This window comes from Danio rerio, chromosome 8, assembly GCF_052040795.2.
Source record: "Danio rerio strain M-AB ecotype USA chromosome 8, GRCz13ab, whole genome shotgun sequence".
NCBI classification, from domain to species: Eukaryota; Metazoa; Chordata; class Actinopteri; order Cypriniformes; family Danionidae; genus Danio; species Danio rerio.
This window is the reverse complement of record NC_141028.1, coordinates 10,132,290-10,146,661: the sequence shown is the minus strand read 5'-3', so window position 1 is coordinate 10,146,661 and position 14,372 is coordinate 10,132,290. Positions and strand designations below refer to the sequence as shown.

Below are 14,372 nucleotides of genomic sequence, written 5' to 3'. Positions count from 1 at the left end.
TGCCATGATGACAGTAAATAATATTTGACTTGATATTTTTCAAGACACTTCTATACAGCTTAAAGTGACATTTAAAGGCTTAACTAGGTTAATTAAGTTAACTAGGCAGGTTAGGGTAAATAGGCAAGTTATTGTACCATGGTGGTTTGTTCTGTAGATTATCAAATATATATATAAAGCTTAAAGAGGCTAATAATTTTGAATTATTTATTTTTTTAAATGAAAAACTGCTTTTATTTTAGCCAAAATAAAACGAATAAGTCTTTCTCCAGAAGAAAAAATATCATCAGACATACTGTGAACATTTCTTTGCTCTGATAAACATCATTTGAAAAATATTTTAAAAAGTAATAATAATAATAATAATTTTTCTAATAATTCTTTCAGACTTCAACTGTACATATTGCGATTTGAATACAAATTCCCTTAATATCTCTATTTGGAAAGAATTTATCATGTTAGATCAACTGCAATGATTCTGCAGTGGGAGTGCATCTCCATAAAATCTAATAAACAATCTGTAAAATTTGGGGATCCACCAACACATTTTCGTTGTTGTTTGTGCTGATTGCAGTGTGTTTCTGTATTTGCATGTGTTGTGAGTATTTTCTAAAAATACATAGATTAGTATATTCTACAAATACATAGATTAGACAATAGTATTCAAGTACAGTAACTGACTGCTAAAAATAATTCAATACAATTAATTGTAGTTAAGCTCACAAATGGTTCAATTTCTTAAACCTGAATGCTTTTAAAGTCATTATAAAATAACAGCCATCAAAAACACATGCAAATAATAAATTCTAATACAAACTCAACATTGCATATCCTGTGATGTGACTATTGTGAAAGATCACAGTGACATCGATGCGGAAACCATATATTGTGCAGCCCTAAATAATACTATTTAATATTATACTATTATTACACAAAATAAAAAAACACATGCCAGTCTTTTCCACGAAAACAACTGCAAGCTGATACTTCTGATATATCTTCTTTTTTTACTTTCAACATTTCTCACGTCAGTGGCGGAGACGATATTGCCTTTTTCATCTCATTTATATTCATAAGAGAGGCAAATGTGACAGTAATTCGTGAAATCACTCTCAACCATGCAGAGGTGGAGGCTGAAATAAGAAAAGCGCAGCGGATCTCCGTCTGCCTGTCAGGACGTGAGAAAAGATAATGCAGCTGTCTGAGAACAGCTTACCGCACTGCTCTTTTCTCATTTCTGAAACAGTCACTTTCAACTTTTCTTCTAACGAACAAAAGACGGAAATGAGTCGGAAATGCAGGATGATCAGATGAAAGCTGGTTTAACGCTCCAGCATGCAAACACCTCTGAAAGGTCTAATAATGTTAGTGCAGAGAGTTAACGGTGTGAAATCAACACATCTGTGGGACGGCACAAAGCAGCAAGACCAAATCCACTGACTGGGGAAACAGAAAGAAATGTTTTCTCTTTGCGCACGGCATTTAAATACACATGATTAGATTAGTTGTTGTTGCCTGCTTAGTAGGGCTGGGTAACAATTCAGATTCAAATGATTTACGTAGATTCTTCATTCATTTGAATGAACCCAGATTTAGTAACAAATACTTGATAATTGTAAGAGTGATCAATGAACACTTTATGGCAGGTGCAAGGGTACATTAAAACAGAATCTATCTCTCTATTTCCAAGTAATTCAGTAGTTTTTTAATGTTAAAGACCACTTTTATTACAGTTGGGTCGATAGACGATGCTATCGTCCGTCGCCGATGGCCGATAGACATCACAATGCTGAGCGGGCATCGTGACATGTTCTAGTCAATAAAAATATATATATAATTATTATTTTAAAGGAGGTAACTAATAATGACCTTTGCAGTTCACTTTTTTTTAAAATACATATTTTTAATTCCAGCCAAGCTAAAGGGAATAAGACTTTCTCTAGAAAATAAAAATAATAAACCCTTTTCACATTTCCGGGCTTCTCAGTAGCAGAAGTTGTCATAGTTGGGAAAACTTAGAGCGCAGTGAATAATTAAAAAAAAAATCTTATTTGTTCAAATAATAAAAGAAAAACTCCACGGTGATGTTAGAAATACGTTAAAGACATTTGGCTCTATTTTGACGGTCCATGCGCAGAGCGCAAAACGCAGGGCGCAAACGCTTTCAGGGCGTGTCAGAACACATTTTTGCTAATTTACGGACGGGAAAATCCGCTTTGCGCCAAGGCTCATGGTCTAAAAGGGTTGAGTTTATTTTCTTAATGAGATATAGGTGTGTTTTGAGAATAAACCAATCAGAGTCTCATCTCCCATTCCCTTTAAGAGCCAGCAACGTCGCGCCATAAGCGCATTCGCTATTTACAGGAAGCAAAGTAAGTGGAAGTGGAAAAAATTAGCATTTCACAAGCAAACAGTAATCAGTTAACAGTTTTTTAACAGAAAACAGTTAAACAGAGCATCTACCGCGCAAGAATGACAGATAATGGATCTACTTTCACTTTCGCTCTTGGATAGGGAAACCTTTACGCACAGACATCAATTAGTCTATAAATAATTAATTTCGTTCGTTAAGCGCAAATGTTTTTTCAAAACTATTTCTAAATTCAGTTCTAATTTCCAGCAAATGAATAAATGAACAATAATAACGAAGTGTGTTCAAAAACCTAAATTATATCCTAAAACACATGCTGTGCCCCATATGCTCTAAAACCATACAGGTGGGCAAATCTAAGCTTGTTTTTAATAAAACACATATAAATATGGATATAATAAATAATACTGCTAATAATAATAACATTATACAAAAGCAAATTGTTATGAATGAACTGAAAAAGCCTCCCGAGATGAAGAAGACATAAAAGCAGTGATTTTTCATATTTATGTAGGCTAGAAAATAATATGTTTTGTAATATTTAAATCCTTTATATTTATATCCTATATCTATTATTATTATATCCTATATATATCCTTAATATAAAAATTTTTTCATATGTAAAGATATTTGTCTATTGCTCTCTTGTGCGTATTAAGCAGTGCGTAAGCGAGGCGCAACTCTGAGCTGGAGTTTAGACCGGGTTCGTTTTGGTCTAATGAAAAATATATTTTAGTTTCTCAAAATAGCAACACGCCAGCGGTCAGCCTCAGAACGCCTTCCTTTTTAGAACAGAAATGGGCGCACCTATGGGCGCACATATGAGCGCAAATGCATTTGCTATTTAAACAGCGTAGCGCAACGCCTCAAAACGACTCTTGCGCCAAGCTGAAACTACCAAACAAGAATTGCGCCGCTCCTTGCGTCGGGTGTATGATAGGGCCCATTGTGTGACATTGATAATGGCAGCCAGAGGAGAGAACGTCCACTTTACTGTCTTGTCCCATAGACGCTGCATTAGAAATGCCTCGCACAAGCGCTAACTTGATTATTTGTAATTTGAAGCAAAGATGATATGATTCATACATAAATACATATAAATGTTCATACGTTATTTTTAAAATTAAACCAATAAAACTTAAGGATTTAAGATGCTGATGACCGTTAAATGCATCATAAAGCCTGATTTATACTTTCGCCGGGCGCCAAGTCGCGGGCCTCCACTGATTGTATGCGCACCTCATGAAACGGACGAGGCTTTTATACTTGACGTGTTTGCCGTTGTGATGTTCTTTAAAATGACAGGGACAATGACAAGTCAGACGGATAAACAGAGAAGTAGAACATTTCCGGAACTACATCATATCATTAATATAATTTAATATATTTAAACTGATTATTTTATAAATTATTTTAATGATTATAAAGATTTTTTATAACCAATCAAGATTTTTTTAAATCAAACTTTGATGCATCACCTTTTCAATCTACAGTTCTGTCTATTAAAGTTTATTAACATGTTACTGACAACAGAACATGGTTTGCTCTAAAATATTTATTTTTATTATGGCAAGAATAAAAGCAAAAAAGTACACTTGCTAAAAAATACTGACAGTTTTTTTTTATTTAATCCACTCCACAATTCACATTACTGTCTGGCTAGTTTGTGTTTTACTGATATGCTAAAAAGGTAATGATGGTACAACATTCCCGACCAATATCACTAATAAAGCCTAGAAAAACAGGCCATCAGAATATTAGTAAACTGATTCTTTTGCAGTTATCAAAGAAATAATTTGTTAATTCATTTTAGTTTTGTTGCTATTTAATTGTTTTAAATTCAAAATGGTAATATATACATCAGTGTTAAACATATGAACGGTGAAAAAACATATTCTGTAATGTGTATTAAAACCACCTGCTCCGTAGTACCTCTCTTTTTGGTTTTAACAAACGTATCCCTCAGGTTTTTCCAAACTTTTACAAAAACTGTCCTCCTTTCCCACTGCTGGTGCAATGTCTAGCCTAGAATTTTTGTCCATTTGGTTCTCCCTATAATCACGCATGGACTGATCATAAAAATGTCTGTACAAATGTACCTGTACAAAATCTCGTTAAAGTGATTCATATTCAACTCAAATGAAACGGCCCCACACAAACTGTTCACTCGAATATCAAATAAAAATTGTGCACTCCACCAGCTGAAATCATGTCGCACGCACCCAACGCGAACCTCCGCAAACACATCGATGACGTCACATTCGTCGGGCGCACTCAAGCGAACTAGCAGACACGTAGAGTATAAACCAGGCTTAACAAGATTGTGAAAAGGGTCTATAGGAAATACTGTGAAAAATGTGCTTTCTCGGTTAAACATCACTTGGGAAATATTTTAAAATGAAATTTTCAATTAAAGGCTAACAATGTTGTCTTAAGCTGTATATAAGCAAAACAAAAAATCTGACAAAACAGACATTATTATATCTAGCATGCATTTCCTGACATACTTGTTTGTATCACATGCTCAAAAATTCTTAGAATACAGAAAATACACACAGTTGAAGTCAAAATTATTCGTCCTCATGTTTTTTTTTTTGTTTTTTTTTTTGTCATTTTCAAATATTTTCTAAAAATGTATAACAGAGGACGGAATTTTTCACAGTATTTCCTATAATATTTTTTCTTGTGGAGAAAGTTTTATTTGTTTTATTTTGGCTAGAATAAAAGCAGTTTTTAATTTTTAAAACCATTTTAAGGATAATATTATTAGCCCATTTAAGCTATATTTGTTTCCAATTGTCTACAGAACAAACCATTGTCATACAATGACTTGCCTAATTACCCTAACTTGCCTAATTAACCTAGTTAAGCCTAGTTAATATTGGACTTTAAGCTGAATACTAGTGTCTTGACAAATATCTAGTACAATATTATGTACTGTCATCATGGCAAATATAAAAGAAATCGGTTATAAGTAATGAGTTATTAAACTATTATGTTTAAAATGTGTTGAAAGAATCTTCTCTCTGTTAAACAGAAATTGGGGAAAATCAGGGAGCTAATAATTCAGGAAGGCGAATAATTCTGACTTCAACTATATCTAAATAATAAATAATCATTGCAACATCAAACTGAGCACTTTACACAAGCAATTAACCTAATTTGTTTTTTGCCCAGCCCTACAGCTTAATTTAGCATAGCTAATATAGTGTTTTCCCATATCAGTGGACCTGACCCTGGCTGTAGAGATGTGCCCCTTATTCAGTGCTTCATGCCTGTGAATCTACTGTACATAGGCAGGGGTGGGTTAGGGGACAGCAGGCAGATCATAACAGTCAAACGGGTCATTTTCACCAGGACAAACTACATCCTCTCTGAATTTCAGCAGGCACAACTCTGAACGTACCTGTTTTTCCCTTGGGGCCGTGCTAACTGCCGTCAGAACAGAAGAGGAAAGAGGAAAGGGACAGAAAAACCACAATGATAATAATTATAATAATTAAAAATAAAAAAAACAGAGAAAGAAAAGATAGGACACCAGTTAGAAAGCAAACAAACGACAGAGAAGAAATGAGAAATGATTGGCATATTCACCACAGAAGCAGAGGAGAAATGGCGACCAGCATGCAAATCAATTTAACGGCACATTTCTAGTTAAGTCAAAGCTAAAAAACACATCCTGTCTCACTACTTATCTTTAATAACTTTGAAAGTAACCCCTAATATATGAACTCGACTTAATTGTTGAGAATAAAAAAAAGATAATGTCCACAGGATGAAAAATCTGCAAGAAAAGGATAGGCTGTCCTTAAGGTTGGAAATATAGCACTGCAGCAACAAATTGGTAAAATCCACTAATAATGAAATTGACAAATTTAAAAGGGACACTTCACTCATCATTTACTCATCTTCTACTTGTTCCGAGCGCGTTTTAGATTTTGTTAAAAAAAAAAAAAAAAAACTCATAAAAGATTAGAACCACTTGAGTGTGAGCAAATGATGAGGAAATTTTCATTTTGGGCTAAACTATCCCTTTTTGTAAAAAGTTATTTTTTTTCCTAGAAGGTTTGCTTAATAGGTCTGGGTGATATGGCAAAAAAATATTACCTTAATTTTTTTCATATCAGTCAATATCGAAAATTATCATAATCTTTACATCAAATCTTTATTACCTTTAAAGGATTTTCAGCATGTCAATCGCTTTGTGCTGCTAATTTAACACATTTTGTGAAATATTTTAGCTGTCTGACAATGTAAATAATAAAATAATAAACAAAGTAATCTTAATTCAGCATTTACTGTTCAAGTTTTCAACAACCAAATACATTACCTACAAGTTATTGGATATTATTGTTCAACATTAGAAAAAAACTAAAACAGGTTTGAAACAAGTAAAAGGTGATTTAATGGTGACAGAATTTCCAGTTTTGGAAGAACTGTCCTTTTAATGGTGAGCATGGTGAATTTACGGTGAAATATCCTTTGCTATATTTTATTTAGGGATGCTATTGATTACTTGATGATCTACTGATTGTCAATAACTCTTTAATTGATAGACCTTATTGATGATTAAGCTAGGACATTTAAAGGTTTAGTTATGCTTTGCGCTGTGAGACACGTCTATGCACTACATAATCATGTGTGTGCAGTTTACCTTGCTTATGCAGTCTCTCTCTTGACATTGCATATTGCGGGATGCATAAAAAAACTCGTTATGTGCAGATCTCAGTTATCTGCGGATGTTTTAACAATCTCACAGACTTGCACAAATAGGTCCATACAGACTCGCGCATCACGGGCGACATGCGGGCAGCATCTCCATTCACTCAACGAGTTTCTGAGCTCTCTCATCCTTCAGACAGAGTTTATTCTTCTGAGTAAACCTGAGAATAATATCAGTGCTGTGAATAGTTTGTAAAAACTGTCTATGTCATGCTGCTCAAACTGCTTGATTAAATAAATTAAACTGATTCCGTGAAAACAGTCTGATGGATTGTTTTGGCGTTAAAGCATGTACCTATAGCGGACGTTTTTTAAAGCGCATCCCCTCAGATGTTACTCGTTCTTCTTGTTTATGTTGTAAATAACTGACCAACGAAATATACATCACAATAAAGTTAAACATTATACAAAACAAGATTTGTTGCAAAAAGTCAAAAAATCTTAGTTCGTGCCCTTCTTAAACAACTGCGGGTGGATGATGTTTTGCTCCGTGTAAAATAAGGATTTAATTAATGATCCACTGTTGTGAACGTCTGTCATATATTTGCTGCATTTTTAATATGTCATTATTTTTAAGATTTTGTCTTTAGTATCTGATTTCTCCTCAGTGATTATGTCCTTTAAATATATAAAGACAATACTTGTATTACAGATTTCAAAGAAAATATCTTAATATTAAAAAGGAAACATAAGCTTGACAACAAAAGATCCTATCAATGTCGTAAGAAATTTTTTTTCTCACAAGGCACGGCTTTTGAAAATGATGACATGAAACTCTGCTGGGTAGTTGCGCTGGTTTACTAAAACGTGTTTGTGTCTGTAATTACTTAGCACTGTTACTGTTTTAAATGATGAAGCAGCTGTGTGGTGTTGCCTGCTTTCGATGTCACGAGTCGTCTGCACAGTTTGCAGTGCATATTGTTTTGTGTCAGATTGCAAAAAACTATGTAACTGAATACTACTTAAGTCTAGCAACGTTATGCAAAGTACGTATAACTGTCATTATCGTTTTATTGAAAAAATAATTATCGTGATAATTATCGTTATGGAATTATCACCCAGCCCCACTTAATAATTGAATTAATAAAGTATAATAAAGTTGTTGTCAACTAACTAACAGATAGCACACCATGTATTTTTGGTTTAGACCAGGGATACTCAAATTATATTATTTTACACTTTAGAAAAAATGCATCTGGCAGGGAACAAATAATGAATCAATGTCTGAATTTGACACATCAGCATCAAATTTTGTAATTAAACATTCTTTAAAAGGCATTTTCAACACAATGTACAAGGTAAACTGTATCTAATAAACATATCAACTATATTTGTGCAGGTTCACTTACATTTTGCTAAACCCCAAAAAATATTTTTTAAATGTACATTTTGTCATTTTGATACTACAAACCTGATAAGTGTGAACATCCTTAAATGTGTGCTTTTGTCATTGTTTGTTCAAACACTGCTCTACAAAACTCAGGACAATTAACACCGGAGGTGAACCTGCACTAATAAATTTGACATTTCTATTAAATACAATTTACTTTGTACTTTGTATTGATAAAATGCATTTTAAAGAGTGTTTATTGTTCCAGGCCTAGAATATTTGTTTTCAACTGTACGATCATTTAGTTTGAATGAAATCAAATCAGAAAAAATTATTATTCTAATTATTGATTATCATAACTCGCATGCTGAAATCTGAGTATCACTGGCTTCCACAAAGTTGTTGATTTTATATCAAATGTATTTTTTATGCATCAATAATTTGATGTAAATTAATATTATGCATCAATGCATTAAATGAGTCATGTTTGAACACTACACAAGTCCCTTTTAATAATATGGTGAGCCTAAGGTGAGTCACACACTTAAAAAAAAAAAAAATAACAGTACCAGAGGATCCAGAGGGAGGCGGAGCTCCGGCCTTCTGCCATATCGTGGCCTCTGCCGCTAGCCGTCTCACATACACCTCGTTCACCTCCAGAAGGATATTCTCTGGCTTTATGTCTGTATGGATGATCTTGCATTTCGTGTGCAAGTAATCCAGGCCCTCCAGAACCTGCAAGAGAGAAACAAGACATGTCTGACTCACTCTAAAGGAGCTGTTATGTACAAAAACAAGTCTGAGAAATTGCCATTTGCTATTTGACAGGACATTCTTAAAGCCCCACTATCCTTTCTATGAGAGTACATATACAGTACCAGTAATGCCATTCGGTGTCTGTCCGTAGCAAACAGACGATTTTGTAATATTGTGGTGGTGCTTCTCGTGGAGAAGGCCGATTGCCAGATGTTTATAAAACAGTTTGTCTGGCCTTTTGATCTGGCTATAAATGGCTTTGTTTTGCAAAGGCACTTCATTCCACTCACATTTAATCAATCTTCTTGTTTATTTCATAAATAATTGACCAACAGGGAAGCACGGTGGCTCAGTGGTTAGCACTGTTGCCTCACAGCAAGAAGGTTGCTGGTTCGAGTCCCAGCTGTCTCAATTGGCATTTCTGTGTGGAGTTTGCATGTTCTCCCCGTGTTGGCGTGGGTTTCCTCCAAGTGCTCCGATTTCACCACAGTCCTAAAACATACGCTTTAGGTGAATTGGCTAAACAAAATTGTCCACAGTGTATGAAACTGTCGGAATGTGAGAGTGTATGGGTGTTTCCCAGTACTAGGCTGCACTGGAAGGGTATACGCTGCATAAAACATATTATGGAATAATAGACGTTTTGTTCCACTGTGGCTTAGTCTCTTCTTTATCATGGGCTGCCAAAGTTAAATGACCAACAAAAAAAATCAATCAATATTAAGATACAAACTAAATTCGTTCCAATCAAAATGTATGAAGTGGTCAACAATTCTCTTCTTTCGGTGTAATGCCATCAGGTTTACCATGCTTTTATCTCATTGTGGCTTTGTCCAGAATATTCTTATTCATAGAATGTATCTTTATGTACTTATCTTGACATTTTATTTTCCTATTTCCAATGGGTCCGTTATTGTCGGTAATGCATCACCTTCGTAACATCTCCTTAAATTGACCTCACGTTGCTCTGTGCTTTTTTAAAACCCATTCCTGATCGCTGGGTCTTGTGTTTTTAGAAGCAAAGACACATTGAATGTGAATGAGCACACATACAGAATTAGGGGTGCACTACTTTTCTATTGTTTGTCAATGTAAACGCGCTTGATGGGCATGTTTGACCAATACGCTCATGTCTCGCATCTTTTAAAGCACATGAGTGCCACGTTTTTATAGTGTTGTGTCAAGTTGAAAGATCTTTAACTTTAACATCCAGCGTAGCTCATCACTGTCAGATCCAAAAGCAGTGGACCAATCAGAAAAGCTTGGAGGCGGGGCAAGCGTTGAGAGCTTCTGTTTACAGTAGACAACTGTTTTATTTACCACTATATTATGACGGAGGAGGTGCTCATTGTGACTTTGTCCAAAATATCTTGATATATGTGATATATCTCTTGATATCCTCAGGTGTTTATCATAACATACTGTTTTACTATTTCTAATGGGTCCGTTATTTTCATTATTACTTCACATTCATAGCATCGCGTCACATGGACCTCGTGCTGTGCTTTTTTAAAGCCCACCGCGTCTCGTGTTTTAAAAAGCAAAGATGTGTGAACGAGCCCTTACACATTTACAACCCCACCTACTGCAGAAGGGGGATGTTTGACAGTATACTGTCACTCAGCCTTTTTAAACTCCTTTTTTGACCTCAAATTAAAAATTAAAAGTATAGCGGGGCCTTCAATGTAAACATTGTCTTACCTGTCGAAGAATGCTTTTCACACAGATCAGAGGCAGACCCATGTAATTGGATTTGATGATCCATTTTAACAGCTGGTGACCGAGAACCTCAAGAACCATACACACATCTGAGAGGTGAAGGAGTCAAGAACGGGTACCGTGATTATTAAACTATACATGAAGCTGATGAGTTTTATTCACTCTGAAGCTGATGAGTTTTATTTAGATTGATCGAATTTGTTTCTAGAAATAGTCTTATATAACATTGTTGGATTGTTGCATTTACATTTGATTACATTTAAAAAGACCAATTAAAAGGGATCATGTCGATTCATAAAATGAAACAACATAAGAGACTCTCTTCAAGCATCTTTCCAGAACATCTGGCAACCTTTTCTAGTTATTTGTTAAAAAACACTCCCAAAAAATGCAGAATTGTGAGTTTTTTCTCTCAGTGTAATTGATAGCTTATGTCTGATGGGTAAATGGGTGGGTTTGGGTTGTTGTTGATGTAATTTTGTTATTTCTTGAACATAAAAAAATCTTAAACAGACCTTTTTCCATGAAAAGAAAGACAACAGTTTAACTCTTTTAAAAAAGAAACAGTTCAGGCATGCTTTTAGATTATTAAAAAAATCAGTCACTAAATAGAAAATCCAGCAAAAAAAAATAACGCTTGACTGAATTCGAGTGATTGAAAGTAATAATTATTACATTCTGATAAAACATTTCTGCATTACCAATCATTCACAACCAGAAAACGCAAGGGGTTGTTCACAAAAAAAATTAAAGTCATCATTATTTTAAGTTTCCTTGAATGCTTTAAATCAGGGGTCTCAAACAGCCGGCCCACCCTCCTCCTCCCTCCGGCCTGCAACTGATGTCAAACCCCCCCCAAAACATATATTTATTAACCTCTTTCATTGTTGTGCAGTCACGTCTAGCCACTTTGGTTTTGACTTGCCACCTGGTCGAGATTTAAAGTACTGCATTCAGATTAGAGTTACTTTCATTTTCTCTCAGTGTACGGTCGAGTGTAACACACATTTTTATTCTGTGGCTAAATATGTACATACTTCTCCCCTCTTTGTAGTTGTTTTACAAAAAAATAAAAATATTGAGAAGAAAATTGAAAAATTTCAAGAAAAAAGTAACCCAAACCTCTTTCTGCTGTTCTTACGCTATTGGGACTAACTACCCCTTTCAATATGTACAACAAGAAACAAAAAGCTAGAGTTTTGACTGCATATAGTCTGTGAAAGAATGACTGAGTTTGTGTCAAACGCTCAGCCATACACACAACAACCACAGATATATTTGAGCAGATGATGTGTGACTCGATAATCGTGCTGATTTGCATTACCACCGGTGACAAGTAACGTTTGAAATATAAACGTCATGTCTGATGTCCTAAGATGCATCATTAATGTCAAGTTTCCCCTTTTTTCTTGTACCTAAATGTTAAAATGGCCCTTCTAAAAAATTGTCAGTCACTGAAATAGCCTCCCGCCAATTTGAATCTGAGACCCCTGCTTTAAATAATAGATATGACATTAAATAAACATAACAGAAATGTACAAGCATGATGATGATCATGTGTTAGAGGCAGTAAAGGATACGAACACCATTGACCCCAGAGATTTTAAAATCGTCGATAAGCTGTACTAGCCTCTCTCGCTTGCTGTCTGTGGGGTCGCTGTCTCGCACCTGATGAAAAACTCAGTCAAATAAATACATACATGTGTGTACATATTAGGGATGCACTAAAATTCAAATTGTGGGCTGAAACAGAAACCGAAATTTCTGCATGCACTTGGCTGAAAACTGAAATGAAAATGCTTTAATACAAATATAAAGTAATTTTGAAATATAAAGTAATTTTGTAAGACTTTAACAATCTAACTCTTTACTGTAGAACTTAAAACTTAACTTTAGCTGTTTATTGAGTCAAATTTTACTGACAATGAACGTGAGTCGAGAGGTGTCATTTTACCAGTACAGTAGCGCTATTGCAAGCAGCAGGAATAAAGGTCCCGTTTACACTGCTAGTTAAATGTGACCCAATTACGATTTTTTGCTCATATGTGACACAGATCAGATCTGTTCTGTGACCGTGTAAACACTGAAAAAACGAATGCATTCGGATATTCAGGGATCGGTTTTAGGACTCCTTCATGTGTGGAAATAAATCAGATATAGATCGGATATGTAACAAAGCGACTGTCATGTAAAATGGCAGATCAGATTTTTTGAGGCATTTCGTTCTGTACATCAGTAAACTTGCAACAATGTGGTGCTACTCCGCAGTTTAATGACAGAAAGAAAAGCGTGTGTCGAGATGTCGACGCAGTAAACAACATCAGAGGAAACACAGAGAAGGAAAGTGGTCAGTCGCCACAATTTGCTCCCACCAGGCCTGAGATCTCTCTCGTACCCACAAATTCCTCTGCATGGTGGAGGACATCAAAAAACATATAAATTATAAGCAAAAGCTACGATGACGGCCCTTTTCCACCTCCTCCTCAAAATCATTTTAAAGTTAGGTGAACTTTGTGTTGTAACGTTTGCTTTTGTGTTGTAACGCACTGCGGGCTACACATAGAATAACTTTATTCTCTCCAACACCAGTGCGCAGCACTGCGCACACAGGCAAAGGCTACAGCTTCAACTACACACACACACACATCAGGGCCATACCATTACATAAACTGCATGGAGGTAACTCTGGACTGAACCATTCACTGCTTATACTACACTTCGCATATTTTGCAGAGCTAAATACAAGATTTTTACTTCCATTGTGTTAGTTCCAGATAGCAGGTAGTAATCGGCCCGAGCTCGGCTGCCCTACGGCACCTCTGGCTCCAACTTGGCATCGGCGAGTGTTATCCGGGCCGCGTATGGCCCGCAGCTTGCTCATGCACATGCGTTTGTGATGCGGCTTTAAAGCGATGGCCTTATTCCTGTTAACCATATCTGGCCCGAGTCTGTGTGTAGAGTCCGGGCTGCTTCTGGCAAGGACTCGGCTTGTTTAACTGATGACAACCGCTTGAATTCTTATTTTATCTAGTAATTTGTTAGCTCCACGCTAAATGATAATTTGAGAAAATATCCATGGAACGACAGCAACAAAATAATACAAATATTTTGTGTGGATGGTCGCAATGTTTAGACGCAATAAAAACAATATTATTTATAAATGAATTATAAATATCATCATGGCACAGATGCCAGAACTTTATGCATGCGCGACATCGTAAATTGTATGGCAAGTGTTAACGCATGAGTTGGATATGGGTCACAATTAAAACAATGTGTAAACAGACAGGCAAACAAATCAGATATAGGCAACAAATCAGAATTGGGCATCGAGACCTGACAGTGTAAACGGAGCATAAGATACATTCATAGAAATGCATTGTCGGCTTGTTATTTGGTAATGTATTAACAAATTATGTTAATGTATTGTCCGCCCATTGTTATTTGAGTAGACTTTTTCAGTGAGCATGTGTG

General features: G+C 35.5%; 1 protein-coding gene across 12 annotated transcripts in view; it reads right to left on the bottom strand.

Moving 5' to 3' along the window:
• The window catches only part of srpk3 (SRSF protein kinase 3), a 46,119-nt gene that overhangs the window by 21,266 nt on the left and 10,481 nt on the right, over window positions 1-14,372 (bottom strand). For 7 of the 12 annotated variants that reach the window (XR_015497549.1, XR_015497548.1, XR_015497546.1 and 4 more), the window contains exons 6-9: window positions 12,479-12,566; window positions 10,881-10,987; window positions 8,993-9,158; window positions 5,778-5,803 (exon numbers count right to left, since the gene is read on the bottom strand). Coding sequence is in view for 3 of the 12 variants with exons in the window: in XM_087264238.1 (XP_087120364.1) it covers window positions 5,778-5,803; window positions 8,993-9,158; window positions 10,881-10,987; window positions 12,479-12,566 (387 nt within the window). In the remaining 9 variants the exon portion in view is untranslated. The remainder of the gene's footprint in view (window positions 1-5,777; window positions 5,804-8,992; window positions 9,159-10,880; window positions 10,988-12,478; window positions 12,567-14,372) is intronic. The other 5 variants (XR_015497550.1, XR_015497551.1, XR_015497552.1 and 2 more) reach the window with 1 other exon arrangement.